General features: G+C 44.7%; 3 protein-coding genes across 15 annotated transcripts in view; all 3 read right to left on the bottom strand.

The window, feature by feature from the left end:
- Positions 1-119: 119 nt before the first annotated feature.
- On the bottom strand, positions 120-931 carry LOC117897996. Its single transcript, XM_034807122.1, has 3 exons — positions 711-931; positions 453-660; positions 120-389 (listed from the first exon to the last, which is right to left on the bottom strand). The coding sequence occupies exons 1-3, from the start codon at positions 914-916 to the stop codon at positions 135-137; spliced, it is 669 nt and encodes a 222-aa protein (XP_034663013.1). The 5' UTR covers positions 917-931; the 3' UTR covers positions 120-134.
- Positions 932-1,146: 215 nt separating this feature from the next.
- LOC117897998 (RING-H2 finger protein ATL80-like) lies at positions 1,147-1,922 on the bottom strand. The gene is made up of 3 exons (XM_034807126.1): positions 1,772-1,922; positions 1,578-1,709; positions 1,147-1,522 (listed from the first exon to the last, which is right to left on the bottom strand). Exons 1-3 carry the CDS (start codon positions 1,869-1,871, stop codon positions 1,218-1,220), a joined length of 537 nt encoding a protein of 178 aa, XP_034663017.1. The 5' UTR covers positions 1,872-1,922; the 3' UTR covers positions 1,147-1,217.
- Positions 1,923-2,183: 261 nt separating this feature from the next.
- Positions 2,184-14,964, bottom strand: part of LOC117897985 (rho GTPase-activating protein 100F) — a 41,409-nt gene continuing 28,628 nt past the window's right edge. For 6 of the 13 annotated variants that reach the window (XM_034807098.1, XM_034807099.1, XM_034807100.1 and 3 more), the window contains 7 exons: positions 13,782-14,902; positions 12,608-13,724; positions 12,471-12,550; positions 12,090-12,405; positions 11,468-11,721; positions 9,219-9,348; positions 2,184-9,158 (listed from right to left, as the gene is read on the bottom strand). In XM_034807098.1, coding sequence (XP_034662989.1) covers positions 7,444-9,158; positions 9,219-9,348; positions 11,468-11,721; positions 12,090-12,405; positions 12,471-12,550; positions 12,608-13,724; positions 13,782-14,902 — 4,733 coding nt within the window. In that variant the 3' untranslated portion in view covers positions 2,184-7,443. Of the gene's footprint in view, positions 9,159-9,218; positions 9,349-11,467; positions 11,726-12,089; positions 12,406-12,470; positions 12,551-12,607; positions 13,725-13,781; positions 14,903-14,964 lie in introns of those variants that run through there. The other 7 variants (XM_034807104.1, XM_034807105.1, XM_034807106.1 and 4 more) reach the window with 4 other exon arrangements.

The following is a 14,964-nucleotide window of genomic DNA, read 5'->3' as shown; positions in this document are numbered from 1 at the left end:
CGAAATGGACTAACTATTTACATTGTAATTTGTTTGGTAGATTTTTCATAGCATGCTAAAAAATTAATCTAAATATTTATTACTAAACTAAAGAAAGTTTTGCGCTTGTAATGCACTTTCTATTATTTTCCAAACTATTCCAAAGACTTCTTAACTTCTTGGACTTCCTTGACTGCCTGCACACTGGATGTCCGTTCATTTTTGGGTATGGGATTGCTATTGGTGCTGCGGTAGTAGACAGACAAGGCCTTCTTCCGTGCATCATCAGCCTCAGCATATTCCCCGACAATGGTCACCAATTTCTCCAGCGCAGTGGTGAGGGTGCAGGAATTATGATTTTTTATCTCCGGACAGGCCAGCAAGTAATCCTTCAAGGCAACTGCCAGCAGCTGAGAAAAGAGAAAGATTGCTCAAAACTCTCGTAGTTCTAGTAGCTCCCATTGGCTGCCTACCTTCATGTAATCAATGTCAATGCCGCTTTTCAGATGAAAGGGCAAATTCTCATCCAGGCTTGAACGAAACTGCAAACTCTCGTCCAAAGTGTGCACCAATTTCGAGAGCAGTTTCATCATTGCCGTGGCATGGCCGTGTAGCTTGCCCAAGTGGATTTTTGTATTGATTCGAAAGGAGTTGATTAGATTCTCATGTTCCGTAAGAAAGCTGAAGCGAAACGATTAATAAATAAGTTTCAGAAGCGTGTAAATGCTTACGCATAAAATGTGGCCTGCCCGTAGCGACGTTGAAAGGGTTCGATGAAGCGCCAAGCGTTGCGCAGTGCAGCCTTCTCCACAGCCGTGAAGCCATTCTCATCGAACCTCGGGCCAATGTCCCGCTCCGCCAGGGGCTTTGGGTATACAGGCAAAAGGATGGATGGACGCTCGTCTTCCGGCAACTCTATTTTAATTTGACTGCCCATTTTGTACTTAGTTATGAACTGTGTTTTTCTGTATTTTCTACATATTTGTGTCAGTTTCGACTTTAAATGCAAAGCCTACTAGATGAGGAAACGTTTTGGGAAGTGCAAAAGCAAAAGTCATGCCGCCTCTTTTATGTGGACTAAACAGTAAGCTTTGTTGTATACATTATATCATATTTATTTATTTATTATTTATCTACTTGTGGTTTTCTTTGGAGACAATGCCGGGAGTTGTTTCGTCTCGTTGTCTCCAACTGCTAAATACTTCCTGCTCCTCACAGCCATAGCCACAACTCAGTTGCTATGTATACAAACGTATGGAGTTTGCATACTGCTGGGGATTACGGCAAGTGGGGCAGAGGGCAGTCATGCTCAGGGCTTGCTGCAGGCAAGTGCCACAGAACATATGGCCGCAAGCGGTGGCACGCAGATCCTCGAATTGGTTAAAGCTACCAAGGCAAATGCCGCAACGCAAAGTATCGGAGTTCTCACGGGCAGTCGCGGCAGGCGAATTGATCTGCACACGAATCAGGCCCTGATTTGGAGAAGCGGCGTGAATCAGGTTTAATTGATAGGACGATGTTTTAATCGTCAGGTTGCTACCACCTAAAACTCAGTAAATTGTATATATTTTATAAGGATTTTGTTGCTGTTTGCTTACCAGTTCTGGAAATAGTTATGGTCGAATCAACATTGTGTACTAGTTTGATGTCCAACACGATCGGTGGTGGGGGCACGTTATTGTTTACCGGGTAGTAGTCCGTGGAATCTGTCCCTGCCGCCGGATTGGCAACTGGCAAGAAAATATATTCTGGTACTTTTCAAATATTTCACTTGGATATTTGCAAAACCTACCAACAATTATGGGAATGATATCTTCAGCGATCAACACGTTTGGTTGATTTGGTGCATCTTGGTCTTGATTTTGCTCGTTATTAATTATATTGTCACTCATTTTAAATATTTTCAGCAAACGAAAATGCGTCCTGTGTCGTTGAGAAATGAATGCTTAATAATTTTCTTCTGTCTCGCAATGACAGAAGTTACTTTTTGTCAGTGTTGAGAGACAAAAAGTGGCTACTATGATGGGCAGTCGTTATCGATGAAAACATCGAGGAAAACGTCCGATTTTCCACACTTATTATGTCACAAATAAAACACCGTTCGCATAAATGTTTGTATTTATATGTATATATATTTTCATTAAATAATTTAACATCGCTTTATTCTCACGCAAAGAACGATTTCGGTTTTAGGTTGTATTTGGTTTGCTTTCCATAATTATGAGATAATTTTTATTGTTGTTTTGTTTTTGGAATAAATAATAAGTTAAGTTTACTTGCACACACCACACGCACACACACGCATGGCAGGCATGTGGTGTAGTTGCAATGCGCTTAGTCACCCCTCCATATACATCGTTTAATTTACGGTATGTATATATGCAAAGTATATGTATTATTATGTTTGTTATGTATTTTTATGTGTATGTACCGGCTGTATTATGTCTATATATATTAACGTTACAATTTACTTGTTCTTTTTGTGGCAGTGGTAAGTAGAGAGTATTATCAGAGTACCGTTCATTCTGCACTCGAAACGATCATTACAGTTACAGTTGGTGTAGGCCATGGCGTCTCCTTCCCTCATTGGATTCCCTTTTGCGGTTTAGCTCTGTCTGCTGCGTCTAGGTATATGTCTGTAGGCAATATACATAGTTAGATATACATACATACATATGTAGTAAGTATGCTTAATTTGCTTGGGGTTTTTGCTCTATTAGTATATGCAATTGGAGTGGAGAGGATACAAAAAAAAGAGATTGGAATTTCTGGCAAACTAAAAACATTCTAAATTACATTTTAAATTTAGTTTGTTCTTGTTTCGCATCCTTTTATGGTGGGATTCAGACAAATTATTTCAAAGTTTTGATCGGTAATCGGTATTCGTTTTTCCTTGACTACTCCAAAAACTATTCGCTATCTGCTCGCCATACGATTTTTTAACTATTCTTTAGACTATTTCTTAATCCATTTTATTATTAAATTTGCATATTAAGTAGTTAGCAAAATGCTGGTGGTAATATTTTTTGTTGTATTATTTCCGCTAATATTTCACTATTACTTTAAGTTTTCGGTATATTACTTTTCCGTTTTTAGTTCAATGACGCGCTAGAAAGGGTTTCAAAACAATGATTCAAAACAAAAGGGAAACTCTGGGGACAACTCTGAGACTGGGGGATTCCGAAAGATGTGTACACTATTTAATACATGAATGTGTGAAAAACTCTCCTTTGTTTTGTTGTTGCTTCGTTTCATTATGTTTTTTGTTTGTTTGGTTTTGGTTTTCAGTCTTTTCAACAAATTGATTGCTTGGATTTTGTTTGTAAATTTGTTTTGCTGGATTGTTCTTGATGTGGCTGCGTATTTTGTTTTTTTTTCTCTAGTTATTTGCTGATATCGGTGTTGTTGGTTTTCTTCGGTTTGTTTCAGCTTCGGATTTGACTACGGTTTTCTTCCAACTAAACATTTGATGGAGCATGCTCATGATTTTGTTACACTTAGTTCTTAAGTACGTTTTCCCCTTGTTAATATTACCTTGCTTATTATAACTCGCTAACGCCCTGAGCATTTGGTCTCCATTTACTTGTTAAGTTCGACAGAAATGTTTTACGAAATGGCTTTAAAAAACCCAAAACAAAATCCCCATAAAGCGTCAGAGGGTTCTCAAAGAGTAAGTACGGGGAGCAGGGAGTAGAGAAGTAAATGAAACTTTAGGCACATTTAATACACACATAAATTCACATATTCATTTTTATATACTTATCCAAACCGCAAACACAACTGAGCTCAACTTCGACTTTCAAACATAAAATATAATCGGAATCTGCGTGTGTTTTTTTTGACTAGCGTTACCATTTCGATTCGATTCGATTCTATTACGAATGCTTATAATTTGTTGTAGTTTTTAAGTTTTACTTTCGCTAATACTCACTCGTACGTAATGAGTGTTCGATATTGTGCAATACATTTCGGTAAATTAGTTCGTTCTTCCGTGTCTTTGCATAATTCATCAATTCATATTTGCTCAACATATTCTTTGTGTTTTTGTGTGTGTGTTTTTCGCATGTGCCAGCTAACAGATCCGATGGCTTATTAGTTTTAATTTAGTTTCTTTAGAATTAGTTATTTACGCTAAGTTAAATGCATATACAATTTGTAGTACTCGGTTGCCCGACAATCAATCATGATTTTGTTTTCTTTTGTTTAAGTTTAGTATGTAACTATGTATATGTATGTATTATGTAGTTGCTGCTCGGCCGCCATTAATTTTGGTTTACGTGAATACTTGGTTGCATTAACAATAAGTATGTACCACATTCAGCGTCAATTTGGTTGTTTGGTTTTTGGTTGCTTTACTTGTTTAAATGTACGATATGACACAGTGATATATATTCCGTAGTATATGTTATTCTAAAGTACAAGTACAAATACATATCGAACAGGGGTTGGAGCCCAGAGCACGCTGCTCAAGCAAAGAACACACCACGCAGCCCTACAGTTCACTTCACCACACCACAACACACAACACACCACAAACCCATTTCCATTTCCATTTCCATTTCGTTTCATTCCACCACCAAATCCCACCAACTGCTCATTCGCTACTCTTTTCCCCTGCCACCCACACATGCATCTTAAGGCTAAAGCTAACTACAACTAAGAAGCCACAACGATTCGCAAATCAATTGAAGCTTTCCCTCCTAAGTACTTGTGATGCTGCCACCAAAGTTTCTCCATCTACTAGTATATGTGGAATATGTTTCGAATTTGTAACCTTTGGGTCGTTCAACGATTAAAGCTTTTGGGTGAACAAATTAAGAGAACTATTTGGGGGGGGACTCTAGAGTAATTACTGGGGCGGGGTATACTATATATTAAATATTTGTAAAATGAAGGCGACAGCTGTAGTAACATTGACGTTTCTTTGGTATGTAATAATCGAGTACGACGTTAAAATCCTATAAAATCAATAACCAGGATGGGGCCAGCTCTAGGCTCTCGTGAGTCTACAGAATGAACACTTGTTGTTTGCTCCTTTGTCTGATTTGCTGATGCTGCTTTTTAAAAACTCCTACACTCTATATGCAATAATTAACAATTCACTATATAAAAATCAATTTGCCTCAACTAGATGTATGTTTTTTGTTTGTTTGTTTCGCCTATGCGCTGTGGTTTATAACTCTTTGGTTTTGAGAATCATGTGTAACACGTTCATTTGTTTCTTATTTGTTCTCCATTCGTATAAAATAAATCTGACAACAAGTAACCGAATAATTATCTATTTAAAATCTTAACGCTTTCCACTACCCTTCTACACTCTTCGTTCCCTCACTCGAGGTACAGTACCGTACATCAACATCATCAACGCTTTGATCAATATTTTGTGTGGCTAGTATTTAAATTTAAAATCAAATAATGCACAATTCTTGGCTATGAATATGTTTCACTAATAATTGATTTGAAATTTGAATCTGAACATTGAACATTTGAATTCCGTAGGTGTTAGCTTGTTATTATTTCATTTATGGTTTTGGTTGGGGGGCTCTTGTGGGAAGTTGTACTTTTGCATGAAGACGAATGATTATGCTTGGTGTTAATCGTATGTATGTTTTGGGGATAGCCAACACAAACCTCTCTCCATAAACTCGTATATTTATTGCTTAAGATTCTCCCTGACTGGCCTAATTGAAATCATATTTGTCACTATGCTAATATGTTTTATGTGTATGCAATAAGCCTAGATGTCTATGTATATAGGTTGCTATAGTATGACTAGGACTAGAAACTAGCTTGAACTGACAAACATTGACTAGCTGCTGCTGACTAGCTGACTAAACAGAACGTTGCAAGTACATTGTGGGTATTTACAGTTTCGTAGGATTAATTTCTATTGTTTTATATTTGATATATGAATATTTTCGTATAGATTTGTTAGACGAGTACGATTGGGATTTTAAGCACACAGTTGGCCGCACATATACATATACATATTTTAGTTGTATGTATATATGTATGTAAAAAGCTTTGGAAACATAAATGCTGTAAAATTCTGTCCCCTAATCGCAAAGCGTGTTTAATTGTTTTTGTTATTGTATAGTTATAACTTTTTACTTTTTCATCGTTTTACTTTTTAGTGTTTTTTTTTGTTAGTTTTTCTTTTTTGTTTGTTTTGTTTTTCCCCATTGTTTGTATAATTATGTTTAAATGTTTATAAATATTATACTGTATTGTTGTATATTAGTGTGTATATCAGACTTTGTTTCATACCAAAAACTAAGCACATCGATTCGTCAATAAATTCATGTATTTGTATGTGTTTTTCTTTTCTTTTTTACTTGTGTGTTTGTGGTGTATGCATGTGATGTATGGATCGAACATCAGCTGATCGAACACAAGCAGCTCCAAGGATTTCTTGTTTTCCTTATACAAATGTTGGTATCTTTGGATATAATTGTATAAGTTTTTTATTACATACATGTGTAAGAGGCGTAGAGAAACATTTGTAGGCAAATATATTGCTCGAAAAGTTGTCTAGTAATTTACTTGTCTTGGGCTTTTTCGCTTAGTTGTTTCACATACATTAAGATATAGTATAGCTGCTTTATAGATTAGAGAGTTGGTCACATTGAAACACACACATCGCATACGGCTGTGTGCTGTCTGGTTGGTTGTTTGCTTGGTGTAAGGATTAGAAAAAGTTTGCGGAACGAGGACTCCTTTTTTGTTGTATGTACAGAGTATGTATTCCAATATGTAGATGGGGGTACTATGCAAAAATATTTCATTAGCATAAATTGCACATCTAGCATGTATTTATAGGCATGTAAGTCTGTCTGTATATATGTAGAAATTGTTGTTGATTTTTGTTATGTTTGCTTGTAAAAATTAAATGCGCGGTCAACCTTTTGGTTTAAGTTTTGTTCATGTTCTGTTTGTTAGTGTTTTATTACTATTTATTATAATTTGTAATTTGTTGTATACGATGTTTGTCATTCTCTTGTTTGGGTTTTTTTTTGTTGCTTTTAGTTCATTCAAAAATACTGTTCGTAAATGTTATTGAATTCGGATTTTTGGTTAGCTAAATGGCTGCCCATTCACACACACACACACACACACTCACGCACACACACAACACACACACATACGCACAGAAAGCTTGGCAGCCATGTTCGGCCTTCCGTTTTTTTTTTTGTTAAATAAGAGCAGGAGGAGAGATACATTTATCCGCGTGTTCAGTGGGTTTTTAGCATAGTTTTCTATTTCGATTATATATCGGTTGTTTATCGTTTGCTTATCGGTTTTTTTTATATATATATTATTCGTATTATTTCGTTCTATGTAAATTTGTAAACTGTAAATACTCCAAAAGAACACTTTCAGCATTGTCTGTCTGTCTATCGGTCTATCTGTATGGAAATCGTTATCGTTATCGTAATCGTACTAGTTCGTTATCGTTTGGGCTCCTCACTTGAGATCATCGTACTCATCGCTACCGTTCTTGGAGTCGCCCGACGATTGGAATGCCGCCATCACGGTCGCCCTATGATGTCCGCCCTTGTCCGCCCCGAGCTTATCCTCCCCATGGCCATTGTTACTACCGCCGTTGCCCCCATTGCTGCTGGGCTTCTCGTCGAAGGCATCGAGGAAGGGATTGGTGGCCGCATACTGCGCCCGATATGTGCCCAGGGTGTGGTAATTGTTGCCCCCATTGGTAAAGGGACGCGAACTGCTGCCGCCGCTCGAGGTGCTGCTCGTGTAGAAGTCATAGCTATTGGTGGAGCCCGTCATGGAGCTGACACCGCTGCTGGTTGTCGTGCCCGCACCGCTGCTCGAGTGGTAGGAGGAACTGGCGCTGCTGCCAAACAAGGCAGCACCCGAACTGGCATTGGCCCCACTCTTTGGCAGAGTGCCATACAGATGCATGGCATTGTGGTTGCCATTGCCATTGGTGCTGGTGAAGGGACTGTTGGTGCTGTTGCCCAAATGGTTGTGGGTGCCGCTGGCCCCATTGCCATTGCCAAGGCCGCTGCTCCCGAAGAGAGCGCTGCCATAGCTTCGGTGCTCTGAGCCTGAGCCCGAACCCGAACCCGAACCCGCTACCGACTTATTACTACTGCTGGCTGTGTTCCGCGAGTCGTTGGTGTAGGTTGTCGTGCTGCTGGATGCACTGGCATTGGCTGTGGTTCCACCAATGTAGGTCTTGGTCTCCGTCTCCGACGATGAGGATGAGGCCAGGCTGTCAAACAGCCGCCGCCCGGTCGACACAATCGAGGAGGAGCCACTTACCGCTGCTCCGGACTTGCTGTCCTTGTTCGCGAGGCGCGAGGGCGAGGACAACTTCTGGCTGTTGTTGGTGTGATTAGTGTTCGTGTCCGCTTGGCTTGGCGACGATGTGGTGTGCTTGCTGATCGCTCCCGTTGTGGCGCTGGGCTTGAGAGAAGAGCTGGAGCCGGGGCCAGTGGGCGTGACCAGTTGGTAGGTGCCCTTGGGCAGACCATCCCCACCGCCAGGCGGCGATGGAGACTCTGGCGACTTGATCGGAGTAAACTGTACCCGCGGCTCTCGCTTTAAGTACTTCGACATCAGCTGGCTGGTGGTCATGGCCTGCGACTGGGCCAGCAAGGCATTGGTGGAGGCCGACGACTTGTACGACAGCAGATCGTCCGAGTCATCGGAGGAGGTGGTGGGTGCCGAGGTGGCCGTCGAGCCGGCACTCAGCACCGTGGCCTGCGATGAGCTGGAGCTTGAGGTGGCACTCGACTTGTTGCGCATCGCCTTGTACTCATCGCTGGCATTGAGGCTGCTCTTGCTGGGTGTGTAGCTGCTGCTGCCGCTGTAGCCGCCGCTCTTCTTCGTGTCCAGGCTGGCGTACTTGGAGCTGTAGCTAGTGGTGAAGTCGTCGCCGGCCGAGCTCTTGGACAGCGCTTTGTGCGGTTCATAGAAGTCAACGTTGCCTTTGCGTGTTGTCGTGCTGCTGCTGCCGCTGCCGCTGTAGCTTTTGCCCAGACCTAGGGCTGATCCGATTGCATCCGATTGGGTGGTGGGTGTGATGGCATCTATGGGTGCATCCTTCTGCAGCGGCGGCTTCTTCTGCACAATGGAATAGGGGCTGGCCGTATCGATGATTTTGACTTGCTTAACGGAGACAGGTGAAGCACCGCGCTTGATGGTATCCGTGCCTTCAATAGAGAGAGAGCATTAAAGACTCCATCTTGGTGCTATGTGGATTTGTTTCTTACTTTTACCCGAGCCCGATCCGGAGCCCGAACCCGTCGACGCTGAGCTACTGCCTGGGGAGGGTGTGCCTGGAAGTGGCAGTGGCGATTGGTCGGGAATTGCTGAGCCCACTGATCCCGCCAATTGATAGGGCTGCAAAGATATTCGAGTAAAAGATAGAGAAAGAGAGAGGGTCGTAGGACAACCCAAAGAAGTTGGTTAATTATTTTGTTTTGCATTTGGCTACAAATTGGGCTTTAAATGGGGTTACGTGCAGTGGGTTCTGGGTCTTGGGTTTAAGTCTTACTTAAAGGGTTGTGCAGAGCGAGAGACAATTTTGAATTTAGACTTTAGGCTGTTGGTGTGTACACAATGGTGTGTGTTAGTGGGTGTTAAGTGTATGGTGTCGAGTGTTAAGCGGATATTTTAAGACATTTCACTTCGTGCTGTGCGGCCAATTCGTTAATTCCAATTCAGATAATTATTATACTCTGTTTGCGGTTGTGATGCAGGTTAGGAACGGTGAGAAACGGAGAGCAACGGTGACTGTACTTTGGGTGAATGGTGATGCAAAGGCGTGAGGTGTTTGGACATGCAAAAAGTGACACAAAAATGCGATAAATGGTGCAGGAGAAATGGTTGCTCCCGTGTCAGTCCCAAAATAATAATTTATAAAGGAATTTCTACTCTATTTGCTGTATATTCTTCCCCAACTTTAACTTGTACTCTAAAAATTCTAAAGCTGTGCTTTATGGCGTAGAAGTAGGGTGACAGGGAGATGTCATCAGGTTGTGGCTAGGGCACTGCAAAAGTAACTCCTGGGAGTGGAATAATCAAATGTACGAGGAGGTGGGGCAATGACGTTTGATGAAGTTTTTGTACAATGGCATTTTGTGGTAGATATATGAAGCATTTTACACGGTGGCATGTGTTTACATACAGAGGATTACATGTAGATATGTTGGATTGGATTTGGTATACAAAGTGGTATAAATAGTCGATATGTTTTTATTGTTTTACCAGTAGTGGGCCAATCATGCTTTACACGCCGTTCAACAATTATCACCATCATCTTTACCATTATCGTAAGTTATATCACACATATATATCGCTATGTTTTATATATAAATAAATATATACGATAATATATGCGTAGGTCACAATTACAACGTCTATCGTTCACGGATCACAACAAAATTATGAATAACTTTACTATATAGTATAAGTAGATATCAGATATATCCGTAAGCAGATAGTTTTTATAAGCACAAATCATATTGACAGCAGATAATGAATGGCTCTCGAAATATTAGATTAGCTCTCAGTAGGTTAAAGAATGTACGTTTTTTGTATAGATGTATAACTTTTATCATCATCTTTTTTTTGCAAAACGGTCAACAGGAAAAGTTAAAGAGCAAGAGAATATGTTTATGTATCGGTTGGTGTGGGTGTGTTGTGGAGAGTGTGGGTGTGTTTTTAAGAAGTAAAAGTGTGTGATAGAAAAAGTGTAAGATTGTGTGGCATGGCATGAAAATGGTGACTGAAAACTTACTGGAAGACTATGAGACAAACAAAAACCCAACCATTGAACGAACAATGGTAAAAAAAAGGTATTTAAAGTGATTAAAAACTAAGTCAGTTATAAAACCTATTAAATATGCATTTAACTGATGAGAATTGTTTTATTAGAGACTTAAAAATGTTCGAAAATAAATCCGAAAGTCCTAAGAAGTTGTAGGTTTAGGAAAAGTAAACCATTCTGTAGGAATTTTGAATATAAATGTATGACAATTTAAAGCGCTTAATGATGTGAAAATAATTGAGATATTAAACCAAGAAAGATTGACTATAAATGATTAAAATTACAAAAGAATTTTCCAAAGAGTAAGAAAGATATTCTAAAAGATCTCTGACAGTCCTAAGAAGTTGTAGGTTTAGGAAACCTTTATGGAGCCTGTGTACTCCAACTTATAAGATATTCTGAATGACATTTAAAAGCTGTTCGCTTATGAAAAATCGCCACAAAATTATAGATTTATATTTGGAACCAATTGATAAACCCCAACTATGACGAAATGATTATGTAGGTTAATGAGTTAGTTAGATGACTGATAGTGCAATGTATAAATAAAGATTATGTTAATGAATGTTCCTTTGTCTCTTTGCTGATTTTTGTTCTCATTTGTTGTTGTTGTTTATGTTGTTAGTGTTGCTGTGTGTGTTGCTGGTTACTGTTGTTGGTTGTTGGCTGTTTGTGGATTTTTCTGTTTACCTGTTGCACCGCTTGTTGCAAGGCTCGATGCGATTGAGCTAACTGACCCACTACTGATTGATACAGATGACTGTTGGCTGTGGCTGAGAGCTGAGGATGGCCTTGGGAGAGTATGTTGGTTACCGAAGTGGACGAGCGGAGTAGGTTGCCCGCCGCCATGAGCTGCTGCTGCTGCTGCAGTAGAAGTTGCTGTCTGTCCGCTGGCAACGCACTGACTTTGCTTCCACGCTGCCCTGTTGACTCGCCGCGCCGACCTGTCTACATAGGACTCTGTATTAATCAATATTAATGTGAATGCAAATTGGTGTGTGTGTGTGGTGTGTGCAGGATGAGTGTGTATGTGTGTATGTGTGTGTGTGTGAAGTAACAGTTAACAGTGAAAACGGTTTCTGTGCCGCGCTTTTGAACAGACTTGGAAAGAGAGTTACAGAATGAAAATCTTGACTGGAACAGCGGCGGCTTTCAAAGCATTTAAGAAAGAAACTTTAAGAAAAACTCTTGCATAGGTACATAGGTGTGTGTACGTGTGTGTGTGTGTCGGTGTGTCCTCTAGTCGTGTGTGTGTGTGTGTTTGGTCGGGATTCTGTTGTTGTTTCCATCATGGACACTGGGAGTACGTTACCTGAAGCAACGCCCGCCATGTTGCTCATGCTGCCGGCCGTGGCCAGGCCGCTCATCATCGATCCACCCTGTACGGCGCCGCCCATGTGCTGTGCCAGCTGCTGATGCTGCGCCTGCGGCTGTGGCCAGATTTGCAGCAAATATTTGAGCACTGCTATCGGCTGGGCGTGATCGATGTCAGCGCCCGGCTGTGCGCTGGCCGAATGCAGCATCAGCGGTGGGCCCATCACCGTGGCCAGCGCCTGGGCGGACATCTTGTTGCGCTCCGAGTTGGAAACGACCAGCGAGAGATGATCGAGCAGGAACACAAGGGTGGCCTGTGGGAGAATAGAGGACAGTGTGAGTAGGCAGCCAGGGAGGCAGAAGGAGGTCTGCCACTTACCCTATTCGCTCTGGGCAGGCAATCGAGAATGCTAAGCATCAGTTTTGCATTGCCCTCGGGATCATCCGGCAAGCAGACGGCTGTGGGGTTGCACAAACGATTAGAATTAGCTGTGGAACGGGAGGAGAAATACTCACCCAATGCATCCACTGTCATCTGGAAGAGGCAGCGCGTGAACAGCGGCTCGGGCAGCTCCCTGAGGTAGTCCTTGAGCACACCCGTGATGACATTGATGTCAGGAACATGTTCCGGGCTCAATTCCACGGCACGGCTGTTGCGCTCGAAGGCCTCGCGCAGCAGACGCTTCTTGGTGGCCGAGCCGCACAGGCGATACAGCCCGATTATATCGAGGCCGCGCCGCTCCACCTCCTCCACGCAGCGTCGCAGCACAATTGGCACGGGGGCACAGCCCGGTGCGCCCTTGGACTCCCGGTTGACGACCGTCTCCAGGTCGGCGCCGAACAGCGTCGGATAGCCGGCACGCAGGCTGGGCAGGCCACGCCTCTTGTACAGCGCCAGTGGATCCGTGTGCCGCATGCGTATGTAGATGGTGCCGCGCGGCTCCACCTTGAGCGCCAGCTGATGCAGCGGCGACTGCCGCAGTATGGCCGACAGCGAAATGGCGCCACGATAGCAGAGTTTGTGCCTGTGCTGGGGGTCCCAGGAGTAGACGAGCACATCCAGCTGCTTGTTGCCCACCAGATCCAGCTCGAAGGACTCGTCCCAGTCGAACTGCAGGTCGCCCGAGCGCACCACAGTGCGTGCCTTGTGCACGCGATCGCACTCGATGACGCAGTAGAGATCTCTGGTCTGGCCAGGCGGCGCACCAGGCTGTGCTCCGGAACCCTCAGGAGCTGTGCGCAATCCACGACCCGCCAGCAGATGAATCCACAGCATGCCCGAGACCCCGCCAATGTCCACTATTGGCTTGTCCAGCTTGTACTTGGCAAACTCTGCCGGATTGATGTCAATCTGTCGATGCTGCCGCGGCAGCGTGGCGCTGGGCGTTGGTGCCGGACTCTGATGGCCGCCGGTGCTCATGATGCTGCCACTAGGACTGGCCGGGCCAGCGGACAGTTCCAGCAGCTGCCGCATGCGTCGTATGCTCGGGGAGCGTATGGAACCCGCTCCACCAATATGCTGCGAGGACATGGAGCGCACAGGCAGTGCGGAAATGGGACGCGTGAGGCCCATATTGCGATCGAGGGTGCCCGCGCCGAGTATGCCCGTTCTGCTCGAGTAAATGCTCTCCGTCTGAAAGCAACAAAGAGCATGAGAAAGTGGCAGGAGGGGAGTCCTTCTTGTACTTACATTCCTCAATGCATCGTGAATGTTCTCGGCGCTGCAGGAGAAGCGCTGCGATCGCGGCTGGGCAAACATGTCGCGCGTCATGCGCATCTGTTCCGCAATGGCCGAGCTGCTGGGCGCTCGCCGCAGCCACGCGCGGTACTCGTCCGCTGTGAAGATCGAGGGACTGGCGGTGATGCGCTGGCGCAGATCCCTGCCGCGTCGCACGTCAAACTCTGGCGCCGAGGTGTTGCCATCGTTCTCGTCCACCAAGCGATCGCTGATTCGGGTGCGTATGCCCTGCAGCCTCACGCCGGGCCGCTCCCTGGGCAGCGAGTTGAACTTGTTGAGATCTGCGGCACTTGCCAGCAGCGCTGCCGTGGCAGCGGCACTTCCGCTCACATGGCCACCGGCGCCACGCGGCATGCTGCCAATGGCGGGCCTGTTGTAGTAATAGTAACTGGGCCGCGGTCCGATCGTGGCCTCCGTGTCGCTGGAGTAGTCCAAATTGGGCCGCGAGCGACGCGTCAGCGACTGTGCGCCGGCAGCTGGCGGTCCGTACTTGGACACCGTATTGGCACGCTGCTGATCGTAGCGTCCGTAGCGGCCCAGTGTGCCACCCACACCCACGGGCATGGGCGGTGCGCCAGTGCCGGGCTTCAGGCTGGAGCGCAGCAGCGAGTGGCGGCCCAAGGAGTTGGAGTAGTCCGCGTACTCCACGCGCGGCAAGTGCTGATCCGAGCCGGAGCGCGGGAAGCGCGCATGCTGCTGGGCCAGACCCACATTGCCGGTGCCCGTGGACATGCGACGCGACGGACCCACCGGCTGTCCGGGTGCACCGGGATAAAAGGCGTGCACCTTCTCGGCGAGGCTCTCCAGCGTGCCGGCGTTCTGGTAGTACGCGTGCGAGGGCGCAAAGGCATGCCCCTTGGTGGGCTGCTCCGTGATCACCGACGAGGGCGGTGGCGGCGGCTTGTAGCCCCAGTTCGGTGGCTCACCCATGGCATTGAGGGGCATGCCACCGCCTCCACCGCCACCTCCTCCACGCGTATTGTAGTACATGTCCAGCTGCTCCGACTGCGGGCTGTAGTTGTTGAGGCCCAGACCCAGCCGGGAGCGGGATTCGGTCATCTCGCGGCCATCACCTGTGCGGAAACAGAGCGAAAGAGAGAGGGGAAAATCCCGATTAGCATTTCAAACACGGCCT

This window comes from Drosophila subobscura, chromosome O (assembly GCF_008121235.1).
Source record: "Drosophila subobscura isolate 14011-0131.10 chromosome O, UCBerk_Dsub_1.0, whole genome shotgun sequence".
NCBI lineage: Eukaryota > Metazoa > Arthropoda > Insecta > Diptera > Drosophilidae > Drosophila > Drosophila subobscura.
The sequence above is the reverse complement of the archived record's forward strand: the minus strand, read 5'-3'. Positions and strand labels throughout refer to the sequence as shown.